General features: G+C 34.3%; 1 protein-coding gene across 1 annotated transcript; it reads right to left on the bottom strand.

The window, feature by feature from the left end:
* LOC141523075 (cytochrome P450 2C23-like) lies at nucleotides 1-26,736 on the bottom strand. The gene is made up of 9 exons (XM_074236356.1): nucleotides 26,557-26,736; nucleotides 17,406-17,568; nucleotides 17,100-17,249; nucleotides 16,591-16,751; nucleotides 14,469-14,645; nucleotides 11,532-11,673; nucleotides 6,606-6,793; nucleotides 1,016-1,157; nucleotides 1-182 (listed from the first exon to the last, which is right to left on the bottom strand). The coding sequence occupies exons 1-9, from the start codon at nucleotides 26,734-26,736 to the stop codon at nucleotides 1-3; spliced, it is 1,485 nt and encodes a 494-aa protein (XP_074092457.1).
* Between the last annotated feature and the right edge of the window lie 546 nt (nucleotides 26,737-27,282).

Raw genomic sequence — 27,282 nt, 5'->3', positions numbered from 1 at the left:
TTAGCGGGGAAAAAGGCAGATCTCGAATTTTGGAGGAACAGTGATAATTCCAGTAGAACAAGGCTTGATGTTGATGTCCTTTGGATCAATGATACTCTTGAGGGTAAAGTTTTGCAGAATGGTGACCAGGAATAAAAACAATTCCATCCTAGCCAGACCCTCTCCTAAACAGGCCCGTTTTCCTGAGAGAAGACAAGATTCTCTTTAGTGACTTTTATGCAAAAATCTATTTTCACACCACCATTCTGAGAAAATCTCATCTGAGACAACTCCTTTCCATCCCCATAGTATAACACCTTGTGAGTATCTAATTAGGAAGCTAATTTGAATATGAAACTTGGAAAAAGCAATTTCAAATCTAAACTCAGATATAAATCACTTAATCTCTTTCAGCCTCAGTTTTCCGATCTGTAAAAATGGGGATAATTATAGCATCTATCTTTCCAGGTTTTTTAATGAAGTTAAATGAGATAGAGCACATTGAAACTTTCAAATGTCCTATAATAGCTATTATATTTTTAGCTATTTTTAGTATAGACTTCATTCATTCATGATGTTCTTTTTTTAACATATTTTTTATGCTCATGTTTTCTTTCCCCTACTTAATTATTTTGTAGGGATCACAGATTAAGTCTCATTATTGTTTGAATATCTTTCTTTGTCAAGCTTAATGCTTTCTGCTTTTAATTTTCTTAGTCCTCATATATTATTTTAACAGAATGAGGATTTCCACAATAAGGAAATTTCTTTTCCTAATACAAATAAGTTAACTGTTTTGCATGTCAAAGTTTTAAACACAATTATTTAAATTCCAAATGAGTTGACTAGAGTTGTATGACCAGGATGTATCAGAGGTGAGACTTGACTTCAGGTTGACATTAAAACTTAGTCTTTCTCTCCAGATATACACCCTCTTCACTTGGATTTTATATATAATAAATGAAGTGCCTCGCGATAGAGATGGAGAGATAGATTCATTTCAAATTTAGAAGTAAAGATAAGAAAGAAAATTTACCTATAGAAAAAGCCATGAAGTAATCACTCTTCTTAAAACTTCCATCCTCATGCAGGAAGTGTCCTGGATCAAACTGTTTTGGATTGGGGAATTCTTGTGGGTCGAACAAGGCAGAGGAGAGCAATGGGAACACAGTTGTGCCCTGGCAAAGGGCAATAGCACCAATTAAAGGATTAATACCTTGGTACATAGTTCAACACAGTGCTTTGCACAAAGTAGATGCCCAATAAATAATTATTGATTGCCTAGTGACTGCCTAACTTCTTAAACTTTCAATGAAGAGGGAGAAAAATATAAATAACTCACCATAGATTTACAAATTGAACAATAATATTTACATATTGAACAATAGCATGACCCACAGGGTTAGAGGACACACCTGCTACACCCATCCAAAATGTCCAGGGGCTCAAATGGAAGAGCATGCAATGAAGTTTTGTTTTTAATCTAGGAAGACTGAAAGTTAAAAAGGAAAAGGAAAGTGGCCCAATTTTACAAGGTTTTCTCCTATCATTTTTGTCTTCTTTCATTCTATAGTAGACTTTATTTCAGTTTTGGACTTATTTTATCACAGTTGTGTAGGTTTTGTTCAGTTTCAAATAGATAATTGGCTGTTGGAGATGCTTCATGGTACTCACAAAATGCATAAATGCATGAGGCATGGTTATATTAATCTAGGAGTCATCAATATAGAGATTAAAATTAGTAAATAATCCTTTCAATTTTTTCTGCATTTTATCCTCCATGATTTTCTTTTATCTCTTTTCTGACCATAAATACCTTTCTTCATAAGAATAAATCATATTTTTCCTTATTCCTCTAACACATTTATATTACCATTTGTAGCTAAATCTTGTAGTCATTTGTTCCTATGTATTCACTTATTGTGCTATATGCTATGAGATAATGATCTAAATCTAATTTCTGCCAAATCATTTTTCACGGTTGTTTTAATGAATGAATATTTGAAATATAATATTTACTCATTTTTATGGTTGAAATTTTTACCACTTCAACACATTTTCTTACATTTTCTGATTTTTTTTAAACTTTCAGTTTTGTTCTGTTATTTATGATTGTCATGTGTTTGGTGTTACCTCTTCTACTTTGTCCTCTTACAATTCTTTCCTCAGAATCAATGATACTTTATCTATTTGTACCCCTTTAGCAGGTTTGTGATGTCTAAGGACACCACAGAATTTTGTTATTATATTAAAAATTAAAATTCATAGGATGGTACAGTAAATAAATTTTATTGAAATAAGATGTAATTTTTGTTATTAGGTTCACCAATTAATTATGCTCTATTCACAGATCCTAAAATACCTCTTTGTAGAACTTTTCTTTCATATATATGCATATATATTTAATTTTTCCTGGTTACATGTAAAAACAAGTTTCACTATTTAAAGTTAAACTTTTAAAAATTTTGAGTTCCAAATCTCTCCCTTCTACCCTAATCCCTTTCATTGTGAAAGTAAATTATTTGATATGTTAGAAATGCGTAGTCATAAAAAATTATGACAATAGTCATGTTATAGGGGTAAAATACCCCCCCAAGAAAAGAGAAAACGCAAGAAAAATGTAGCAAAAAGTATCAATCTATATTAAGATGCCATCAGTTCTGTTGTAGATACAGATACATGTACATACATGCTATTTACCATAAGTTCTTCAGAGTTGTCTTGGGTCACAGCATTGATGAGAAGGTAAATCATTCTTAGCTGATCATCCTACAACATTGCTGTTATGTTGTATGTATGTATCATTTCCCATTGTATCTGTTCATGCCAGTTTTTTACTGAGAGAATCCTGTTTATCATTTCTCATAACAAAATAGCATTTCATCAAAATCACATACCACCCTCAATTGCCAGTTCCTTGATAATAGCAAAGAGCTCTTAAAATATCTCTCTCTCCCTCTCTCCCTCTCTCTCATCTACATCTATCTATCGTCTAACATTTGTCACCTTTTTCTGTACTATTAGTGAGTCCAATAGGTGTAAGGTAGTACATCAGAATTTTCCAATCCACCTTTCTCCTATCAATAATGAACCAGGATATTTTAAAAATGATTTAAACAGAGAGCATTGATAAGCTCATCCCAATACTGTTCATACCTTTTGATCACTTAACAATTCAGGAAGAGATTTTTATGTTTTATAAATTTGACTCAGTTTTCTATGTTTGAGAAATGAGGTCTTTATCAGAGAAACTTTTCTCAATACAGTTGCTCACTGTATTTCCCTCCATCCTATTCCCCAATAACTCATTTATTCTCTCCTTCCTTTCACCCTGTCCCTCCTCAAAAGTGTTTTGCATCTGACTATTCCCTCTCAGGCTAATCCCTCCCTCCCCCTCCTACTGTTCTGTAGGGTAGAATTTATATCTTTTAACATACTTTTTGTTTTTTGTTTACTTTTTTTACATCATTTTTGTTTCCTGCTGTATCTCTGCCCCTACCCTACCATGATATCTTATATATAAAGCAAATAATATTTTCGTGGTTTGTATATTTTATTTTGTTTTATTATTTTTTCCAATTTACCTATTTTATTTGTATTCTATTTTATTTACATATAAATAGGATATGCATTTCCAATCATGTTAAACCATTTCCATATTAGTCATGCTCAGAAAAATAGAATCAGAACCAAAGGAAAAAAAACATTGGGGGGAAAAAATAAAAAGTAGAACTGTGCTTTCTTTCTGTATTCAAACTCCATAGTTCTTCCTTTGGATATAAATGGCATTTTCCATCACAAATCTTTTAGAACACTATATTATTGAGAAAACTAGTTTGTCATAGTAGGTGACCATGCATTGTGGCTGTTAATGTGTACAATGTTCTCATGGTTCTGCTCAGTTCTCTCAACTTACGTAAGTCTTTCCAGGTTTTTCTGAAATTTTCCTGTTCGTGATTTCTTACAGTAAAAGAATATTCCATCACATTCTTGTACCACAACTTGTCCAACCATTCCCAGTTGATGGACATCTCCTAAATATTTTGTACATCTGGGTCATTTTTCTCTTTCTGTTGTTTTCTTTGAGATAAAGATCTAGTAGGGGTGGCTAGGCGGTGCAGTGGATAAAGCACTGGCCCTGGAGTCAGTAGTACCTGAGTTCAAATGTGACCTCAGACACTTAATAATTACCTAGCTGTGTGGTCTTGGGCAAGCTACTTAACCCCCATTGCCTTGCAAAAAAAAAGAGAGATAAAGATCTAGTAGAGGTATTGGTGAAAAAGGACACATATAGTTTGATTTTCCTTTTGACATAGTTCTAAATTGAGCTCTGTAGAAGTTCACAACTTCACCAACAATGCATTAAAGTCCCAGTTTACCCACATCCTCTCAAACATTTTTTATTCCCCTTTTCTGTGATATTAGCTTATCTGTTAGATGAGAGGTGGCACCTCAGAATTGCTTTAAATTGCATTTCTCTAATCAATAGCAATTTATAACATTTTCATATGTCTATAGATAGTTTTAATTTCTTCTTCTGAAATGTGCCTGTTCATATCCTTTGACCATGTAGCAGTTGGGGAATGACTTTTATAACTATAAATTTGAATTGAGAAATGAGACCTTTAACAGTAGTATTGACTGTAAAAATTTGTTTCTCAGTTTTCTGCTTTCCATCTGATATCAGTTGCATTGGCTTTGTTAATGCAAAATATTTTTATTTTAATATAATGAAATTATCTAGTTTGTTCTTTGTTTTCTATCACTTATTTGGTCATAAATTCTTCCCCTCTCCATGGAACCAAGAGGTAAACTATTCCTTGTTCTTCAAATTGGTTTATGGTATCACTCTTTAAATCTAAATCATTTCAACCTTGTCTTGGCTAGGCTGTGAGAAGTTGGTCGATGTCTAGATTATACTACTCAATTTGGTTTTATGAAACAATACATAGTCATTCACTACTGTTTATTTTATACCTAATCTGTTCCATTGATCTGCTATTCTATTATTTAGCCAGTACCAAATAGCTTTGATTATTGACAATTTATATAGCTAGGCCACCCTTTGCATTTTTCAAATTAATTAACTTGAACTTTTGATTCTTTAAATGTATCTGGCTACTCTTTTTTCTAGCACTATAAAATAATATTTCAGGCATGACAGGGAATAAGTAGATTAATTTAGGTAGAATTGTCATTTTTAATCTATTAGCTTAACCTAGCCATGAGCAATTTATATTTTTCCAGTTATGTAGACTTGAATTTACTTGTATGAAAAAGTGACAATTGTGTTTGATGAAACAAATTGCTAACTCACCCATTACCTAAACTATGCATCCTTATACAATCTTTTTCTTCTTTTTGTTTTTTTCCCCCTTATTTTTTTTTCAAGGCAATTGGATTAAGTGGCTTGTCCAAGGCCACACAGCTAGGTAATTATTATGTGTCTGAGGCCACATTTGAACTCAGGTACTCCTGACTCCAGGGCTGGTGCTCTATCCATTGCGCCACCTAGCTTGCCCCCCTTACACAATTTTAATTGGAATTTTGTCTACTATTCTCTAAGTTTAACTGTAAAGTGACTTGTGGGAGAGTAATTTGCAGGGTCCTGAGTTACCTTTACCATCTTTAGCATCTCTTTAAGAAAAATAATTATATTAATTTCAGTTGATTAAAAAGTGTTCTGGTAGACGTAAGCTCAAAATCAAGAGTATAATTAGAGAAGAGATAGTTGTAGCTAGAGAAGTTGGAAAAGACTGTATCAGCAGCAAGTTGCTATCTTAAAGTTAAATGATTAGTTGAGCAGAAGGGATTTTTTTTTGGTTGGTAATATGGAGGATCTGGACCTGTGAGTTCATCTGGATGGGGATCCCTTGATGTGGAAATTCCATTTACTAATAGTAATCATGAACTCAGGTGAATTTTTATAAACCTAAAGCTTTTCCTGTGAACTGAAAGTTAACTGATTTTTGAATGGTCACACAACCATTAAAAGTCAGAGACAGACTTGAACAAAGGTATTACTAACTCCAAGGTAGACTATATATCTACTATGTTCTGTTATCTACCTCTTTATGTGTGTTAAAGAGTATAGAGAATATATTGGTTTTCCCTTTTTTCTTCTTCAAAATTTTGAAATACAAGGAAGAATAAAGGAATGTACATCTATTTTACATTCACCAAAAATCATTACTGTTTGTTGAGGAGATAAATATGTGAATGATAAATTTGTGGGCAAGATTAGGGAGGATGCCACAGATGCTGCAGATGTGTTCCATATGGATCTTGACTTAACTAAGAAGGGCATTTCAGTTGGAGAAGTTTACTGTTATCTATTTAGTCACTATTTCCCCTATTTATTCAAACCAACAAAGCAGAAAATGATATGATGAATAAGAAATTGACCTTGAATTAAAGTCTCTCTCTCTCTCTGGCATATCTAAGTTGCTCATCCAAGGATAAGTTATTTAATCTTTGAGTGCCCTGTGCCATTAACAGTAGATCACAGAGTCACTAGAGGATATATGCTAGGTTCACACTTTATGTACCTTGCTAAAATTTGTACATGGAGCTAGTTCTGAATTCTGACTCAACTAGGACATTTCTCTCAAATCCTTCCTACTTACCTTAGGTAGGAAGAACTGTTGGAATTGGGTATCACGGGTTACTTCATGGGACAGACTGAGTGGGACGAGATCCACATATCTCTGTATCTCATGTAGCACAGCTTCTGTGTAAGGCATCTCCAGTTTATCTTTAATGGAGGGAATTCTATGTCGTCCAATTACTCGATCAATTTCTTCATGGATTTTATCTGTGTTGACATAAACAATGACTAATTTTATGTTATCTAAAAAACTGGGAACTCTGGACCAGGCACAAGAGATACAAGTAACAAAAGTAAATTAAACAAAATTCTAGATAACCAGGAGACAGCCCTTATTCATATTCATTGAATTATATAATTTACAGCTGGAGAAAAGACTTAGATATCATTTAATCTAAATTCTTTTTTTGTCAAATAGGGAACATAGGACAAGGGTAGACAAATGAAACTGAAAATCAGGTCTTCAGACCCCAAATCTAGAATTTTTTCCACTTCATATTTTGGAACAAACTACATCATCCCCACTCCCAAGAAGAATAAGGGGACTGATTTTTCCATCCTTAGAAAGAACAATTGAACTGATTGTGACTATACCACTGGCAATGTTCAATTTAGTTATTTATATTTCAGGTCAATTCCATATCTTGGTTTTTTGACTGTGAAGTCTTTAAGTGTTTTTTTGTCTTCTTAATATATTATGTTACATATTTATAACTAGGGAGTCATCTGGGTTAAAGACTAGATCTTTTCTACCATGCACATGAGCCCTTATATACTGATATCATGTAGGAATCAGCAGTTTCTGGAAGAATGGGAATATTTTTTATTCCTCATGATTCTTCCATCTGAAATGACATTAAATGATAAATTTAGTCAAAATATTTGATCATATCACTCTTTTACTCAATAAACTTTAGGGGTTCCTTATTACCATTAAGATAAAACAAAAACTCTTCTACTCAGCATTTAAAGTACTTCACAAAGAAAAAACAAAGGAAGCAGTTCTTTATGTTTCAGTAATTGCTTAAATCTGAAATCCAGGTAAACTGATGACATTCTCTTTTTGTTTGTTTGTTTGTTTCTTTTGAATGGCACTCCATCCCCTATCACACTGTCCTTTTTTCTGTCCATGTCCATGTCTGTAATGTTCTGTCTGTTTTCCTCTTCTTTGTAAAATCTCCCTTTACTTTTCAAGATGAGTTCAAATTATACATAATATTTTTCCTGAAACTCCCAATTTCTGCTTTGTATTTCCACCGAGGTAGCTAATCAGTCAGGAATCTAGCATTTATTTAGTAAATACTATGTCTCAGGTACTGTACTAAGTGATGGGGTGAGAAAGAAAAGCCAAAGACAATCTCTGCAATTAAGAAACATATTTTAACATGGCCAACAATATGCAAACAATTACCATATTTCCCTATGTGTAAGACTCTCACATGTATAAGAAGCACCTTAATTTTGGAGCCCCAAATTTGAAAAAAATATTTTACATTGTTATTGAACTCAAATGTTATTCATCAGAAAATTCATGCAGCTCCTCAACACTTTCAAAACTCCCATACTCAGTCCATTCTGTCTCATGAACCTGAAGCACCATTTGTGTCCTCCTTGGAAATAAGTCACTTCTTTCTCATCAGCAATTCTTCTGGCCTCCTGATGAAACATCTTTGTGGACGCAGGAATGCAACCTGGATCACTTTGAACTTGAATTCAGCTGTGGAAAAAATCTTTTTCTGAGCCATTTCTGGGTAGAACTTAGCAAAAAAGAACCTAATATACCAGTAACAAATATGAAATAATGAGTGTAAAGACAAGCATGAAAAAAGCAGGAAATACAAGTAAAAATATTTACAACCACTGTAGAAAATACTCCTAATTTTTAGATCTCAAATTTTTCAAAAAAGCATGTGCATTATACATGAGTAAATACAGTATGTACAAGGAAAATATATGCAGGAGAAATTGGGGAGTGAGTAAAGGGATGGTACTAAGATTACGGAGAATTAGAGCTTCTTGTAGAAGGTGGAAATGGAGCTGTTTTGAAAAAAGCCAGGGAAAACTCGGAAGCAGAAATGAAGTGAGAAGGTGTTTCCTTAAAGAGGAAACAGCTCATGAAAAAGATGAGAGTCAATAGATGGAGCTTTTTGTTCATGGAGTAGCAAAAAGTCACTTGATAATAGATATCATAAAGGAAAGGGAAATGCAAGAATGGTAGAGTTCTACATAATAAAAGTCTTTACAAAGTTACTTAGATGATTGTTATATTTGATACTGGAGGATCCTGGAGAGAGCTAGTGGAGTTTGTTGAAGAAGAAAATGAAATGGTTACATTTGTGCTTTAGAAAGATTAATTGTAAAACTGAAGAATGGGTGTTGGGGCAAGAGTCACAAAAAACAAATCATAGGTTATTGAAGTAGTGGAGGCTCAAAGTAATGAGACACTAAAACAAAGTAAAGCTAATGACAGAGGAGGGGAGGATGTATATGAAGGATGTTACAAAGATAAAAATAGGGGCAGCTAGGTGGCGCAGTGGATAGAGCACCAGCCCTGGAGTCAGGAGCACCTGAGTTCAAATTTGACCTGACAATAATTACCTAGCTGTGTGGTCTTGGGCAAGCCACTTAACCCCATTTGCCTTGCAAAAAAAAAAAAAAAACCTTAAAAAATATTAAAAATAATACTAATTGACAATTGCTTAGATATAGAGGTAAGAGAGAGTATGGAACTGTAGAAGATACCTACATGGGAAGCCAGCGTAATAGGGAGGATGATAACACTATTAATAGTGATAGAGAAGTTAGGAAGTTATAAAGAATGGAAAATTTCATAGAGAATGATAATGATTTTAGTTTTGAACATGTTGAGTTTAAGAAGTCTATGGTTCATAGAGTTTGAAATTCTTAATAGGCAGTTGGAGTTGCAAGACTAGAGATAGAGAGGTTAGGTTTTAAAAAGTATATGAGTCATTTGCATATAGATGATAATTGAAATCATAGGAATTTAGGAGATCACCAAATGCACCACTATTGAGGGAGAAGAGAAGAGAAGGCCAGGGCTTTGTGGGATGCTCATGGTTAATGGGGTGAGACCCACTAACAAAGTTCCAACAAAGTTAGGCAGTTGGAGAACCAGAAGAGATCAATGTCAGAAAAATCTTAAGAGAAGAGAGTGATGTCTGATCATGCAAGAAAAGATATTCTCTTAATAAAGATGAGAATGGAGGAACAAAGCTTTTAGGTTTGGCAATTAAGAGATCATCAGTACCTTTGGGGTAAGTAGTTTTTGATTGAATGGATGTTTTCAGAAGATCCCTTACAAAGAGTTAAGAAGAACAAAAGAGATGAGGGGAAGGTGTGGCACCTATTGTAGATGGCCTTTTCAAAGAGTTTGGTGACTAAAGGGAAGAGAAACTAAGGACAGTAAGTATGCTCCATAAATTATTCTCTGTATACTAACATAGGACACCTACATAGCTAAGTCTGGAGTCAGAAGATGTGAGTTTAAACCTGGTCACAGACACATGTTAGCTTTGTGACAATGGACATGTCATCTTACCCTATTTGCTTCAGTTTCCTTATCTATAAAATGAAATAGAAATGGAAATGGAAAACCACTTCAACATCTTTGTCAAGAAAAACCAGAAAAAGTATCAGAAATCTGGACAGGATTGCAAACAACTAAATGGAAGCAAATTTACTTGCATGTGCCCTTGATGTTCTCTGTATTATTTAAGATCCTTGAAAGTTGAGATAATTTTATTCTGTGTTTATACTTCCCACAAACCTAGCACAATGTCTTCTACATGAGAGGTGCTTAATGAATGGTCATTGATCAACTTATTGAGGACATACAGACAGCATGCACTGTTCTTGATTCCTTTGGATGAAACACATTCTAGAAATATTTTATTCTTCTTTTTCAATTTCGAATGAGATAACATTTTAAAAAAAAGACCATATTGAAGGATAAACTGTCATTTAATGGAAGCATCTGCTCCAGGAAATATTCAACATTTTCTGAGAACTTGTAAAATTAGAATAGTTGCTTTGGTGTAAATGAAAGTCAGCTGCTGTGGTCTTTTTTCATCCTCTCTTGTTTGTCCTTTCCTCCTCCACTCAAGGCACTTTTTTTTCCTACTTTCCACTAATACAAGACTCAAATCTGGCAAGAGTGAAAGCCAAGAATGTTCCATTATAGTTCTAACTATTAACAATATCCAGTAACATTCTGGCAGTGTAATTCTCATGACCTGACCAGAAGTTTTCAGGAATCCAAAGTAATTGGGAACCAGGAGAAGTGTAAGTTGCAAAGCTGAATAGAATAGATTGTAATGAGGCAAGTTAGAATAGTTTGATCCAACTGATCAAGATATATCACCTAGTATGAGCAGAAGCCTAGTTCCATTCACTGGGTATACTCCACTGATAAACAATAGTCATCTAGCATGAGGAAGGTGTCTGTTTGGATGAAGATACAAAGGTATGCAGTTACCAGTCATAGAATTTGGCTGAATGGTGCTATGTGCAATCATGCCTAAGCCTGACATTACCAGACCACCAAGATGCTTGATGAAATGGGAAAGACCTACTTCTAAAAGGTCAAGTTCTCCCATTGTAGCTAGGCCAACACCAGTTCACTTCTGTTCTTACTATATCAGGCCACTGGGCTTATATGGTTCTGGAAGAGATAGTGAAAATGGTGACTTTGCACAGTATCTTCACTTTAATCCAAATTATGTCATCATTTCATTTTCTTGATGCCATCTCTTCTTCAAGCACAAAGAACAACAGAAACAGCGTGTCATAAACTAAATTGTTGTTTGAGAATCATTCAAACACGGTGCTCAAGTGTCGGGTCAGTTTATGCATATGTCTGGACTAGTCAACTTAGGCTGGAGTCTTGCCTGTTATTAAAAGAGTCCAGTCAATTTTTTTCTTTTACCTTGTACTTCTGGGTACTTCAGGATGAGAAGCAGGCCATATCTTAAAGTGGTACTTGTTGTTTCTGTTCCAGCATCAAATAAATCCATTCCTGCTGTTGCCAGATTTTCGAGGTCAAATATAGAATCTGGATTGTTTTGATCCTACAAATTGTTCAGACAGAAATAAACAAAGGAAGAATAAAAAGATAGATAAAGAAATGGATGAATACATAAATAAATAGAATTGCAATCATTAACAGGTGTTAACTAAAGATCCCTGGGGTCCTAAAGAGGGACTCTAAATGAAGTTAAGTCTAATCACAAATAACAAAGCATCTATTGCCTGGTAAGAAGAGCTTACAAGAAGTTTTATAGGGGAAGAGAAAGAGACAGAGAAAGAAAATGAGAGACAAAGATAGAGAATTACAGAGAGAGACAGAGAAAAAGACAGAAAGAGACAGAGAGAAACAAAATCCATTCTCAGTGGCTGAAGAGGGAATGGGAGAAGAGTGAAATATTTATGGTTTCTGGCTGGTGTGGGGCATGAAGTGGGATATAAAAGTTTTGTGGAGTGATGTCTATAGAGACAATAAGCCAAGATGATTGTCCTGATCAAGGTCATGAGTCTGCAGCTGCTGCTCAATGTTCTAGAAGCAACAGGCACCTCCCAAATAAGCTAGAGTTCACTCACAATGTATCACTGGTATTTCAAGAAACTGAGCCTCTGAAATCTTCCGAATTGATTGGTTGTTGTGTAACTCCATTGTTCTGCTCCCCTATGAAGAAGGGAAATTCTAACACATAGTGTAATCATTACAGAACACATGTTTATAGAAGTAATGATCATAAAGCCAGGCAGAGACAGCAACTGGGGAGGATGATTAACTATAGTCCCCTCCCCCTCCTCCCTCACCCACATACTTCTGGCATGTTATTTTCCAGAGACTGAGAGCCTACTTAATGGTTCTTGTGGTTCAGGACACAATTCTGCCCTAGTCATTGTACAAGACTTCCCCATCAGACCCTGCTCTTAGCTTACTGTGATTTTGAAAAGGATATGGCACAATAATGTCCACTAAAGTATACTGAGGAGAAACTGGAAGAGGATCTTTTTGGTATTTTAGGAGGATTTGTGGGCTTTGAGTTTAGGAACTGTATTGATCTGTTAATATGTCCTTGAAGTTCACCCCGAATATGTTAAGCCTCATCTCACAGAGGTGTCAGAGAGTCTATATATATCTGAAGTTTAACAGAGCAACATGGAGAAGGTTGGGTGGAAATGTTTATGAAATCATAACACAGATTATAAGATGGTCAAGGAAAATGAATTGGAGATCAAATATCTGGAATTGAGTGCAGAAAAATGGGTAAATTGAGATTGTATTTACTCATTCACTAATCCCTGAAAAATAGTCAAAGAGTCTTTATTTAATTAGTTCCTTTTGCATAACTCAAGCTCTTAGAAAATTTTTCATTTTATCCAGCCTCTCTTTCTGTCTACAGTTTTTGACTGTTGCTCCCAATTCTGCTTATTAGGATAAGCAGAAGAAGCCTATTTTTTTCTTCTCCTTGTTATTATTTCAAATATTTGAAGTTATCACTATCTCCACTTTAGTTTTTCTTTTCCATGTGAAATATTATTAACTCCTTCAGCCAAGTTCCGTAAGATATGATTGCTCAGCCCGTTACCATGCTGGATCCCCTTTATGGATACTCCTTGCACAGTTAATATCCTTCCTCAAATTTGCTATAAAATGCACATAATAATGTAGAAGTGGCATGAGCCAGAAAGGGCCCACTACAACAGTGCAGTCCTCTCCATCTCCCCTCCTTTCACCTCTCCCCCCCTTTCCTACATCCTTTCCACTCTCCTGCCTTCCCTTCCTCTCCCCTCCCTTCCACTCCTCTCCTCTCCAAAGCAGCAATTTTTTATTTTTTTAAGACAAAAGACACTTAGATAGTATAAGAACAATTGTCACAATACATTCTCACCCCATCACCTAACTGGGGAAGATACTTCATAAATGCACATAAGCACACAGAAATACACACAGATAATTTCTTTGGGATGATAGAGTAAAAAGGTGATAAGTCATATCTGAAAACAGTAAAGGCACATGCTGAGGTCACCCAAAGAGAGCTATTCCTGGAGGCAGGAAGACTAAGTTCAAAAGTGACCTCAAATATTCACTAGCAATGTGATCCTGAACAAGTTTCACCTCTGTACTTCAGTCTTTTTACTTATAAAATTAGCTGGAAAAGTGAACAGCAAGCAACCATAGTATCTTTGTTAAGAAAGTTACAAGAATGGTCAAAAGAGTCAGACATTATCAAACAGTTAAATAAAAATATAAGTAGTCAACTAATACTATGGATTCTGACCTTATCAATTGAAACTTTCTACAGAAATGATTATGTTCTCAAAGATGCTGGTGAGCACTTAATTGCCAGATCTAAAAATCTTTTCTCAAAATTCATCTTTCTTAACCTTTCTGCAGCCTTTGATGGTGTCCTTTTTCCTTTTCTCCTTGAAACTCTTTTTTTCTCTAGGCTTTCATAAGTACTCTCAGTTCTTCCATTTACCTGACCACTTCTCAGACTCCTTTGCTACATCTATTTCCACCCGATGTGGATTAATCTTGGGCATTTCCCAGGGCCCTATCCTGGGACCTCTACTCTCCTTTCTTCTTCATTTGATATGTCATTTGGTGATTTCATCAATTCTGCTGGAGTAAATTGGAATGGCTTTGCTTTTCTCAGCTCTCAAATCTCTGTTGAATCTCCACTGTCACATCTCCAGTTGCCCATTGAATCGTTGAATTATGAGTCCTGTAGACTTAAACCACATAAATTTCTAGACTAATTTTGATGAAAAAACAAATATTTTCAATAAAATTTCTTATTAAAAGTGTAGAAATAGCCCTTCCCAATTATCCATTTCTTCATGTCTACATTACCTGCTGCATTTTGTAGAGAAAGCAGTCAATGTAATTCTTAAGGTTGCTAGCATCAAGGGTATCTTGGTGTTTCTTTGAATTATCCAAAATAAACCCTTTAAGTTTCTTGATATTAGAAAAAAATTTCTTATGAGGTCCAGGAAAATAGCGGAGAAGCCAAGGGATATTATTATAAAGCTATAAAGGAGAAAAAAATTATATAGTAGTTTAATATTATTAAAAAAATCTCTTACCTAGTCACAGTTTTACAATTGTTTTAAATTATATTAGTTTCTTTAGAAGGAAAAAGTGTTTGTCACCTTTAAGAAAATAGCTCAGAAAGCTGTTGAGTCTTGCAACTAGAAATAGTTAGCCAGGAATACTTTCACTGGAGAACAGGAAAAAAAGGTAGCATTTATTATGATTTAAGGAAATGGACCAAATGTTTTAAGGTGTGGTATAGAAATGAGCAGTCCTAAGCTTAGCACCTGTTCACACACAAAAAAAAGGAATTTAAAAAAAAAATCTATATAATGATTTTTTGATTGGTACATTCTTTCAAATTTCATTATTTATTTTGTGGTTAATTTTTATTCTATCTTTCCATGGCACTTTATATAAATTTGTGAAGGCCATCACCATGATTAAACATTGTGATGCACCATGGCATAATAGAAAATGCATTGAATTAGGTATTTGGAGTCTTATAGGCAACTCCTATCTTCAAAACTTTTGCCCTTGAGTAAGCCTCTCTCATATAACCAACCTTTCTAAGTCTAAATTTCCCTATCAGAACCCTATCAGAAATATGATTTTATGAGGAAACAACATGGTTCTCTCTCTCTCTCTCTCTCTCTCTCTCTCTCTCTCTCTCTCTCTCTCTCTCTCTCTCTCATACACACACACACACACACACACAATAAAGATAGAGAATAATGAATTTTGTTTGAATTTTGTTATGGTTCAAATTCAGTAATTTCCAAATCAAAATTAGATAAAGACAGGGCAACATCAGATACTGATTCTGGTTCTAGCTTAGGAAATACACATTTTAGTTTTTAATCTAGAATTTTTTGAAGTTCTTATCTGAGTGTAGTGTCTCCTAATTTTGAATATGTAATAAAACATCTGTCTGTTGCTTACTTCAAGGAGTTTTCTAGTCCAATCCCTTGACAGAAAGAAACTGAATTGGCCAACAAATCATCCTGAAGGAACCCTTAGAGCAATGCCAAGAAAAGATTATATAGTAAAATGAACAGGAAGCACTATGTATCCAGAGTCACTCACAAGGTCAGTGGACAAGTGTGTTCAGTAAACAGGGTCCATTGAGTAGTAGATCCAACAAGAACACTGAGATGAAATTGCCAGAAGACATATATCATCTTGGAAGTTTCAAAGTTTTGTTGCCAACATGCTCCCTAGTTACCCATATCTTCTGCATATGAACTCCCCACAAGTGTGTTCTGGTTCCATTCAACAAAATCTCTTATTAAAAGTGTAGAAATTCCCCTAGTAATTTTTACTTATGGATGATTGTTATTCATGCATTTTCCACTTAAGATATATGTTTTTGCAAATGAATATGCCTGAGGTGTATGCAACTGATGCTCTGCTGTAGATTTATCACCTTCTATTTCATTAAATGGTTTTTAAAATTAATATTGTTGTAAGGATAACTAGTATAATGACTTGTAACTTAAAAATCATAGATGCAGAACTAAATAATATAGGATCTGAAATCTAGCATTGTATTTCATCAGGAGAGCATTGGGGGGGATTCTCACATGTGATGGAAGATTCTGTCATCTGAAGAATTTAATTATTAAGTTGCTTAAAACATAGCTTTGTTTAATTTATTTGCTGTTTTATGAACATGAGATCCAACTCCTACCACCACCCCCATTGGATATTCTGGGTTTTTTTCTGAAAGCTGTCTTTACCTTGAACATTTATAATTTTATGGACAATTTGATTATCTCTAGAGCCCATTAATAAATTTCAGCATAAAATAGTGTCCTCAGTTTATGAACTTAGTCTTGTGAGGAAGTTTTCTGGTAGAAGGCATTGCTGTAGAGCTTCTTTCCTTTTGTGTTGCAAAAATGTGATGCCCAAATATATAACCAGAGGATAACTATTGCCTTACCTGAGCCATTGTTGAGTTCAGTAGAATCAAGTTTTCACTTAATAAGTTCATCATAGAAAGAAATTTCTCATTGTCATAGTTGAAACGCTGATGGAAGAGGATTGAACTGATAACATTGCAAGGGGCACATCCAAGAATGAAAGCTGGGTCAAAGGGTTGACCTAAAGATAAAGAAAGAACAAGTTTAATCATAATATTTTGACTCAATCAGCATTATGATGGCAAGAAAAAGGTCCCTCTCTATTTCTGAGCCTGGGGTTCAGTTCCCTCAATATTGATCTTTGAAATCTCTGCTGGACTATTTCCCTTCTCTTTATTTAGGACAGAAACAATTTATAAAACATAAGAAGTCTAGGGAGAAATATGATCCCCACTTCCCTCCCAAAGGGTTACACTTGTTCACAGAGATGGTGGCAAATAGAGTGACTGCCAACTGGGAGAGACTGAGAATTGGTGAATTGTTATTTAAGAGGACCCATGTGTCCAAGAAATATTCAATGATAACCAACTATTTGTTTTCCTCAGTTCTTCCAAAAGGTACTGAGCTTCCTCCTGGACACGTTCTTCAATGCTCCTTTTCCCCATCCCAAAGTTTCTCAGAGTCATCAGGGAAAATCGACGGATTTGTTTCCATTTTTCTCCATGGCTAAAAATAATTCCTAAGAAAATAATCAACAAAGAATGAGATTAACAATTTTATTTTGCTTTAAACAGAATTTTGATTTTATCAGTTTCTATCTAGCTTAAAGTTCATTGTTAAGCTGTCCTTTTCCTTACCTTTCTACTTCCTGTTCCTGGGAAAATCTAAAACTTACCATGTCCTTTGTAAATGTCATCAAAAATTGGCATTTTTCCCCTGCCTCCGAAAATGTCACCCTGATCAATCAGAGCCTCTTTCAGTGCCTTGTAACCATGTAGAATCACCACTGGTTGAGACCCAAAGTACACAGTGTACACAGATCCATATTTTTCAGATAGCTGGGAAAAGAGATAGAAGAATAGTCCTCAACCTACAAATGAGTTTATCTGGTTTCTGCAGCAAGTGCTAAGAAATGCAAGGCACTCATTATAATTATCCTGTAATTAATCCTTCCTTTTATGCATTGACTTCCAAATAGAAAGTGATATCTTTGAAAGAACTTTCCTGATCCTCTGTTCTTATTTCCATTCCTTTAACTGTTCTTGGAACATAATAAGTGTCAAATTATTTTTTTTTCTATTCATTTAGCAAATTATATAAAGAGCAGTGACTTAGGTGGCAGAAAAATCTTGTTCTAATCCCAGTTCTGTTGCTAAACAGGCATGTGACTTGGTTAAATTCCTGTAACTTTCCCAGGTTTTATTTTTTTCTCTATAAAATGAGGGGTTTAAAATAGATTTAGTTCCATTGAATATATATTATTATCAAGCCCTTTCTTTGTAAAAGGTCTATATTAAGATCTTAGAGAAATGATTTCTCAGGGCATGATGCTGATCCAGGTTTTTTGAAGGTGATCCTACTAGTGTGGAAGCCCTTGGGAGGTAAGGCAGGAGTGAAGGTAACAACACTGATATAGTGCCTACTAATGTTTTCTCATTAATCCTTATAACAACCTTGAAAGATAGGTACTATTAGTATAATATTCATTTTGTAATTGAGAAAACTGTGACATCAAATGACAACTTAGTTCACTGGCTGATAAATGCCTAAGCCTGCATTTGAAAGTGCTCTATTCATTTCATCAGCTCAAGTTGTGATGGCTTTAATAAAATTTTCTCAGGTTTAATCTTTTTCAATTTCTAGTCTGGAAGCTTTTCAAAATAATGGGACAATTTCTCTTCAAAACACAGTCTCCACTTTTGGCTTCTCTGTCACTATTCTCATTGAGTCAGTCTGGTTCTTTCTCCCTTGGCCAAATTAGCCACCCTAGGCTTTCTTTTCTTCTATATATTATACTATTATACTGAACGATCTTACCAGTTCCAAGAATTCAGTAATTATCTCTCTCTCTCTCTCTCTCTCTCTCTCTCTCTATATCTATATATATATATATATATATATATATATATATACATATACATATATATATGTATATATATATATTCAAAAATAAATACGTAGCCATTATTCTCTCTCTTCAACTCTTTAATCTCATATTGCTAAATTCCTTGAGTCATCTCAAATTAAACATGTCTAAATCAGATTAGTATTGCCTAGAATCACAGAAACTGAGAATTGGAAGGAGCTCAATGTCTATCCTATTGAATACTAAAGGTATTCCCTTTGTCATTTACCCTAAAAGTCATTATTGAATCATCTTTCAACTTCTTTTCTAGTTTTAATAATACCATTCTCTCAGGTTCACAATCTCAGAATTACTCTTTATTTTTTTAATGTAATTTTGTTTTATTTTTCCCAATTGTATACAAATATAGTTTTCAAAATTTATCTTTTGTGTTTTGAGTCCCACATTTTTCTATATCTCTTCCTTCTATAATCCCTCCCCATGACAGTAAATTACATATGTACAATCATGTTTAATATATTTCCATATCAGTCAACTTGTGAAAGAAGAATCAGAACTAAAGGGAGAAAAATGAGAAAGAAAAAAACATAAAACAAGTTTTAAGAAGTGAAAATAGCATACTTTGGTCTGAATTCATGTTTCATAACTTTTTTTCTCTACATGTGGATTACATTTTCCATCACAAGTCTTTTAGAATTGATATTGATCACTGAACACCTGAAAGGAGGCTCAGTCCATGAGAGGAGATCATCACACAATATTGCTTTTAATAGGTACAATCTTCTCCTGATTCTGCTCACTTCATTCAAAATCAGTTAATATTAGTCTTTCAAGGCTTTTCTAAAGTCTTCCCTCTCATGATTTCTGTTTTTTCTTCTTTTTTTTTTAGTCTTTGCAAGGCAGTGGGGTTAAGTGGCTTGCCCAAGGCCACACAGCTAGGTCATTATGAAGTGTCTGAAGCCGGATTTGAACTCAAGTACTCCTGACTCCAGGGTCAGTGCTCTATTCACTGCACCATCCTAGCCATCCGTCCCCTCATGATTTCTCACAGAACATTCATGTACCACATTATTCAACCATTCCCCAAATGATGGGCATCCCCTCAATTTTGGAATCAATTTTGATCCTTTCTTCATTTATACTCATCATCTCTTAACTATACTATTGCAAGAGTCTCTGATTAGTCTCCCTGTCTCAGATCTCTCCCTTTCCAATCCATCTTCCATTAGGTGCTAAAATAATATTTTTAGGTTGTTTTTTTTGCAAGGCAAATGGGGTTAAGTGACTTGCCCAAGGCCACACAACTAGGTAATTATTAAGTGTCTGAGGCCAGATTTGAACTCAGATACTCCTGACTTCAGGGTCGGTGCTCTATCTAGTGTGCCACCTAGCCACCCTGGCACCACCTAGCCACCCATAAAATAATATTTTAAAATCTCTGTGTGTGTATCTGTCTCTGTATCTTTATGTGTCTCTATCTCTTTGTCTGTCTGTGTCTCTTTCCTCTTTTTTCCTCCCCCCCCTTAATCTCTTTATCTACCATCTCTAATTAATTGACTTTTGCTTTGCTTTTACAGGATTGTTCAGTAACCCTCATCCTTTAGTATTCAATATCCTGGAGAATAAGGAGTATCTCTTTTATTAGTCTCCCTTATCTTTAATACCCTGTACACATTGTAGGTGCTTATTCATTGTTTATTTGAACTGAAATTGAGGCCTATCTTTTTTTTTTTCCTAAAAGGTGAGTATTATCCACATCATTCTTGGAATTAGTTCTCTATTTTACTTTCCAAACCCATTCCCCATGATCTTTGATTATTCATCTTGTCATTCTCCCTAAACTCCCTAAACATGGTATTCTGATCATTGATAGATGACATTTTAACTCATCTTATTTGCAAACAAGTTTCCAAGCCATGTCTCTGCACTCTCCACCTGCAAACTATGTCAGAGAATCATTCCTCTTTTTACCCCCCCTTTTGCTTTTTTTTTGAATTTTCTCCTTATTTATGGCAGGAACAGTCTTTCTTTGCTTATATTTAAATTCATTGTCCCATTATTTAATATGTTTCCACATTTCATTTATTCATTCATTTATTCTTTCATCCAAGATCAGCATATGTGAGTTCAGTGAGATCGAATTCCAGAAGATTGTACACTAGGTAAAATATTATTGGGGGCCTAGTAACTCATAAAAGTATTTTATAGCCTTGCTTACTGATGATCTGGGTGTGTAGAGTCAGTTTCCATAATGAGATCACAAATCTCTTGGAATATTGAATTACATGATTTGTACTCTGAAGAAATTTAGAATTTTGTATTAGGGGCAATATATGCTCCATAGAATGTTCTAGCTAAATTCTTCATTTTCCATCAAACTGCTCTGCTTGGTTTCAACCACAAAAAATCATGCCTTACTCGTGAATGAGTGAAATCAGAAAATAGAAATTAATGCTTATAAACCTCATTTAACCTTCAGTAAAGATTAAACTTTAATAATGCATTTTGTGTGAGTTTGTCTGATGTGAAGCAGGTGCATCAAAGTAAGTCAAAAGGACTCAGATATTAGCTTAGTGACTTTTTTGACAAATAGAGAAATAAGAAAATTGAAGTTTAGAATACTAAGTGGTAATAAAATATAAAAGAGTGGAGGGAGTTTAAGCAGTAATACTTAATAAACAGTGCAATGTCATGGAAGTGTATGTGATGTAACATAAAGTGAGAAGAACCACAAAAATAATACTGATGATGACTTTAGAAATATTGATGAAAATAATGATACCTAGCACTTATGTAGTAATTATGTCTTAGGCACTGTACTAAGTGCTTTACAAATATGATCTCATTTGATCCCCACATGAACCCAGGGAAAGAGGTACCGATATTGTACCATTTTACCATTGAACAAACTAAGAGAAACAGAAATTACTTGACTAAAGTCACATAGGCAGATTTGAACATGAGTCTTACTCCAGTGCCAGTACTCGATCCACTGTGCAACCTAGCCAAGTGTGAATATCATTAGCAGAAATGATAACATCAAGAATTCTCTCATCCACACATAAAGATCAAATAAGATTTCTCTACAAATAATCATCTAATTATTCATGACAAAAGAGTGATTATTCAAGGAAAAATATGACCGCCAAAGGTTTCTGAGTTATAATATGTGAATGGAAGTCTGGGACTTCTGGGCTGAATTAAACTGGAAATGCTTCACTATCAGTGGAGATTGCATAATTGTAATGGTATATTACTAACTGAAACAAATTTAAAACACTACAAAAACCTTCTCCGTATGACACATGATGTTTAAGATGTCAGACTAATGATTCTTAGAAGATAAATTAAGTGAATGATTAATATCTATTGTCAAGACAAAGATATGTGGTCCAAAATGTGCCCCATTGTGTTATCACATTTCATTCAAATAGCTTGGGAAAGCCTTGCACATGAGCAGTGAGACAGATGCAGAATTCAAAAGTCCATAAGTCAATCAATAAGTGTTTATTAAGTGTCTCTGTGTACTATCTAGTGTCATAACTGCTGAGAATTTTCTTTAAAAGTGAAAGAAAGTACCTGCTTTCAAGGAATTGATGGTCTGATCAGGAGGGGACAACACAATAATAACTTTGGGAAAAAACAAGATATATATATTATATATATATATGTGTATATATATATATATATATATATATATATATATATATATATATATATATTTATATATGCATCTACATTGTGCTGACCTTACTGATATATGCCTGTGAAACCTGGACAGCCTAACAACACCATTCCAGGAAATTAAATTGCTTCCATTAAATTATCTTAGGGAAATTCTGAAGATTGTCTTCCAGGTTAAGATACCAGACACAGAGGACATTTCTTGAGTTAAACTGCCAAACATTCAAATGTTATTACAGAGAGCACAGCTATGATGGACTGAACATGATGTTTGAAATGCAGGCATATGCTTGCCCAAAAGACTATTTTATGAAGAGGACAATCACTCCCAGGGGATCAGAAGAAATGCTATCAGTCCATCCTGAAGGACTCTCTTAAGAACTTTGCAATTAATTGTACAGTGTACCACCCTGGCACAGGAACACCCAACATGGTGTGCTCTCATCAGTGCAGATGCAGTGCTCTATGAGCAAGGCAGAATGGGAGCAGCTCAAAGATAACAGAATAAGCTGTAAGTTTAGAGTGGGCACCCAGGCTTTCACAGAAACTATTTGTAACCTACCTGTGATAGACATTCCAAGCTTGTATTAGTCTGATAAGTCACAGTCAGATGCCCTGTAACTCATCTCTCTAACATAGTGATGTCATTTGGTGTTCTTCAGTAACAAAGTACAAGAACCAACCAAACAATTGGAGATAAAAGCTAGATGGCACTAAAAATAAGGTGGGGAGTGGAATTAAGAGAAAGACTTCTTATAGAAGATGAAATTTTAGATAGGTCTTCAAGAAATCCAGGAAAATCATGAAGTAAAGATGAGGAAGAAAAATATCCTTGGTGTGGGGACTAATTAGTGAAGATGTCAGGAGTATGGAAAGGGAAGCCTTGTTTCAAAGAACAGTAAGGAGGCCAATGCCATCGACTTATTGAACATTTAATGGAAAAGATAGGTGAAAAATTAGGTATAAAAAGATAAGCAAAGTAGACGGGAACTAGGTTATAAAGCATTTTGCCAAAATTTCATATTGGACAAAATATGTTTAAAGATAAATATTCTTCTTGTAATAATGTATTTGTAAATTTTTTCATTGCTACAACCTTGGAAGAAACTGAGTTAATGAATTATAAGTTAAAAATGAAATGACATCTTGGACAAAAGTGGATTTCAAGACATTTTCATTTGGGAAATATGATGGGAAAAAAAATCAGTCATGTAACAAGAGCAAGTGATAATAGATAGATATCCACTAATAATATGGATATACGCTAATAACTGTGAAATACAAGTAATGTTTACTTATAGAGTAGTAGTTCTTTGTTGTTATTGTTTTGCTTTCTTTAAATTTTTTAAAAGATTGATTATTTTAAATTTCCCCAATTACGTATAAACCAAATTTTGATGTTTCTTTTTTTAAAACTCTGAGTTTCAATTTCTCTCCCTTCCTCCTTGCCCCATCATTGAGAAGGCAAGCAATTCTATATATTGTATTCTTGCAAAACATTTCTATATCAGTTATGTTGTACAAGAAAGCATAGAACCTCTTAAAAAACACTCAGGCAAAATAAAGTTTAAAATAATATGTTCCAAAGTGTATTCAGAAACCATCAATTTAGTGCCTAGGGATGGATAGCATTTTTCATCATAAGTCCTTTAGAATTGTCTTGAATAATTGTATTCCTGAGAATAACTAAGTAATTCATAATTGGTCATTTCCCAGTATTACTGTTATTTTTTGTACACAGTGCATTTTGCTTTGCATCTGCTCATGTAAATTTGTCCAGGTGTTTCTGAGAACATCTGCTCATTATTTCTTATAGAAGAATAATACTCCATTATAACCATATATCACAATTTATTTAGCCATTCCTCAATTGTTGAGCATTCTCCCAATTTCCAACTCTATGCCTGAAAAGAGTTATTATAAATAATTCCATACATATAGGTGCTTTTCCTTTCTTTTTCCTATTTGGATACAGTCCCAAGTTCAAAGGGTTTTAAAGATCTTTGGGCACGGTTCCAAATTGTAGAACAGTAAGTAGGCCTTAATCTTTTCTGTTCTCAATTGATCACCTTGTTTATCTAATGAATTAGACCTATGATCCCCTTTATTCAGGTGTAAATAATAAAATAAAATTTTAATTTTTTTAATTTAATAAAATACAAAGAACAACAAAACCCAATTATATTGCACTATAATTATCAAAATCTTTTCCTGATCCAAGCTGAATATTGTGATATCATGGAGTCCACGTAAAAAGCCTCTGACATAGAGGAAGGTTATCAGCCTGGATAGATACACCATGACTAATGAATAAAATAACATGCAAAACATTTGCATAGTTGGAGAAGACATTTCTCAGTTACAATCTACACTATTGAGGGAAATACCTATATCAGTGACAATATAGTTCCATGAGTAGATTGAAAAAAAAACATGAAGATCATTGTGCTTATGCTTTATTTTATTTTTTAAAGGAATGGGAGATGTGAGATTTCACTGCAATAAGAACTCTTATTAAGGAGACTTCCTTTACCAATGTTAGTTGCTACATTTTTTTACAATTTATAGTCTTAAAGAGATTTTTGAGGTACTGAGATTAAATTACTTGCTCAAGGTCAAATAGCCAGGAAACATAGGTGAGATTTGAATCTAGGTCTTTCTGAGTTCCTGGAATAGCAGTCTGTGTCTTAAATCGGAGTTAGATGACATTAATAGAAGTAAAATATCCTGGCCAGGGAAGGTGACTATTCTATTACAAACTGTTCTGGTCGGGTTATGTTTAGATTACTGTGTCAATTTTTGAGTTTCTCAATTAAAGATAGACATTCATTAACTGGTATGTGTTAAGAGAATACTCGAATTAATTATGGGACTCAAATGCCTAGTTGCACAAAGATTAATGGAAGGAAATACGTATTTTTAGCCTCAAAGAACAGATTTAAGAGGAATGTGATAACCAGTTATTTTAAGGACTATCATGTTTAATCGAGATTAGACATTTTTCTGGACCCCAGATACAGACCTAGGATCATTTAATTGGAAGACTCTAAGAGCCTGTTTTCAGCTGACTAGAGAGAAAAATAACTTCTCAATAATTATATCTGTCTAAAAGTAGGAGGGGCCATCCCCAGGAAGTTTTAATATTGCCTTCCTTTAGACATCTTAAAGAAATTGGAAATTATCTTATCTAGCACCCTTATTTTGGAGATTTGATAATTGAACCATAAAGAGTATCTAAGTATCAGATCTAGCAAATGAATCCTAATTTTCTGACTCTAAGTCTCATGGTAATGACTGTATAATAAGGAATTTCCACCTTTTTTGTGTGTCATGGTCCCCTTTGACAATGTGATTTAATCTATCAACCCCTTCCCAGAATAATGCATTTTTAAAATTTATAATTAATGGAAACAATGCATTTCAATTACAGGATTATAAAATGAATGTTGTTTTATTCCAAGTTTATGGCTCCTTGGAAATCTATCATCAGTTAATCCATCAAAGTCTACAGACCCCAGGGTACAAACTCCTGGTTTATCATATCTTTCCTACTATAGCTAGAATGACCATATAATACAAATTAGATTGACCTAGATAGTCTCTTCTGTGAGAGTCTGATTCATTGATTGCAATGCTATGAGTACAGAACTTCCTTGACTGCTGGTCAAGACTTCAGTATAATGACTTAAGATGAATGGTAGGGACAGCAGGACAGGATTTCCTATAGTTCTTTAGTCATCCTCTTCCTCCTAGTCCCTTAACTAAAACAATTGCTGATGAATAGTAACTAACACAGCCTCACAGCATAGAAAAGAGAATAGAACAAGCACGCAAAGTTCTATTATTTAAGTTCATAAACATTTAAAGTAGGTATAAGTAGGTTAATATTAATATTTTCTCAGTATAATTTCTCAGTATAATTAATATACATTCTAATACTAGTCAAACATGCTTATATTTTTCTGTCTAGAAGTAACATTTCTTAAAGTGAAGTGTATTTTTGGAATACACTTCAATTGCTAGAGATAATCTATAGATCTAGTAAAGATTTAAGTATAATGATTTTAGCTATTCATCTATCAATACGGACTCTGGGTCTAATGTTCTAGTCATTATGCCATCACTATCTCTCCTTAGGACATAAAAATCTTTTTTTAGGGATGTTTGTTTCTAGTACTCAATCCCTCCAGAATCAGTTATGAGATCCCATTACTAGATGATTTTATAATGGATATTCTACTTGATAGAGTTCAACCACAAGATTCAGCCACTTTACCTTGCAGAGAGACATGGAGAGGTCCTTCATGTCTAACTGTAGCATATTTCCAATGATGGGGAGAGGAGCTGGGCCAGGAGGCAACTTCCTTCCTTTATAGTCTTTTCTCCACAGTGACATAAAGACCAAGAAAGAGATACAAATCACAAGAATGAGAGTGGTGGATCCCCATGGCTCCATTGCAACAATCTGGTCACAGCTAAAATAGGTGTCAGGTTAAAAATTCAGGCTTAAAACAGCTGATTATTTTTAAGTGGGAGTAAAGTTAAATAACCAATAAACAGTCTATCATCCTATGAGGAAACAGCACACATTTGTTTTTTTCCAGAAACTCAAATTTCAGAGGGCAATAGAGATTATTGAGTAGTATCCAGTTTCTGTTCTCTGGCAATCATGCCTAAACCTGCACACCTGCATTCCCTGAATGCTACTTAGAGGGGGCAAGGATGAGGGACATGGAGAAAGCAGAGACAATGGCAATTGTCATATTTGATTCTTGTCCTTTGCACTTTGCTCTACATTTCCTCTTTGCTTTAGGTTGTCTGTTCTTGATGGTAGCCAGTCTGAATATTCAACTTAAGAGGAGTGGATATTTCCAAATTGTGAGTTCAACATGAAACTGAAGAATATAAATTTTTCTCAGAAAAGTAAGAGTAAGGTCTAATAACCCTGGACTGTGTCTTTTTGTAAAGTTTTATATACAAAGACTAATTAATTCTTTTGATA

The sequence above is a fragment of the Macrotis lagotis genome, chromosome 4, assembly GCF_037893015.1.
Source record: "Macrotis lagotis isolate mMagLag1 chromosome 4, bilby.v1.9.chrom.fasta, whole genome shotgun sequence".
NCBI lineage: Eukaryota > Metazoa > Chordata > Mammalia > Peramelemorphia > Peramelidae > Macrotis > Macrotis lagotis.
The sequence above is the reverse complement of the archived record's forward strand: the minus strand, read 5'-3'. Positions and strand labels throughout refer to the sequence as shown.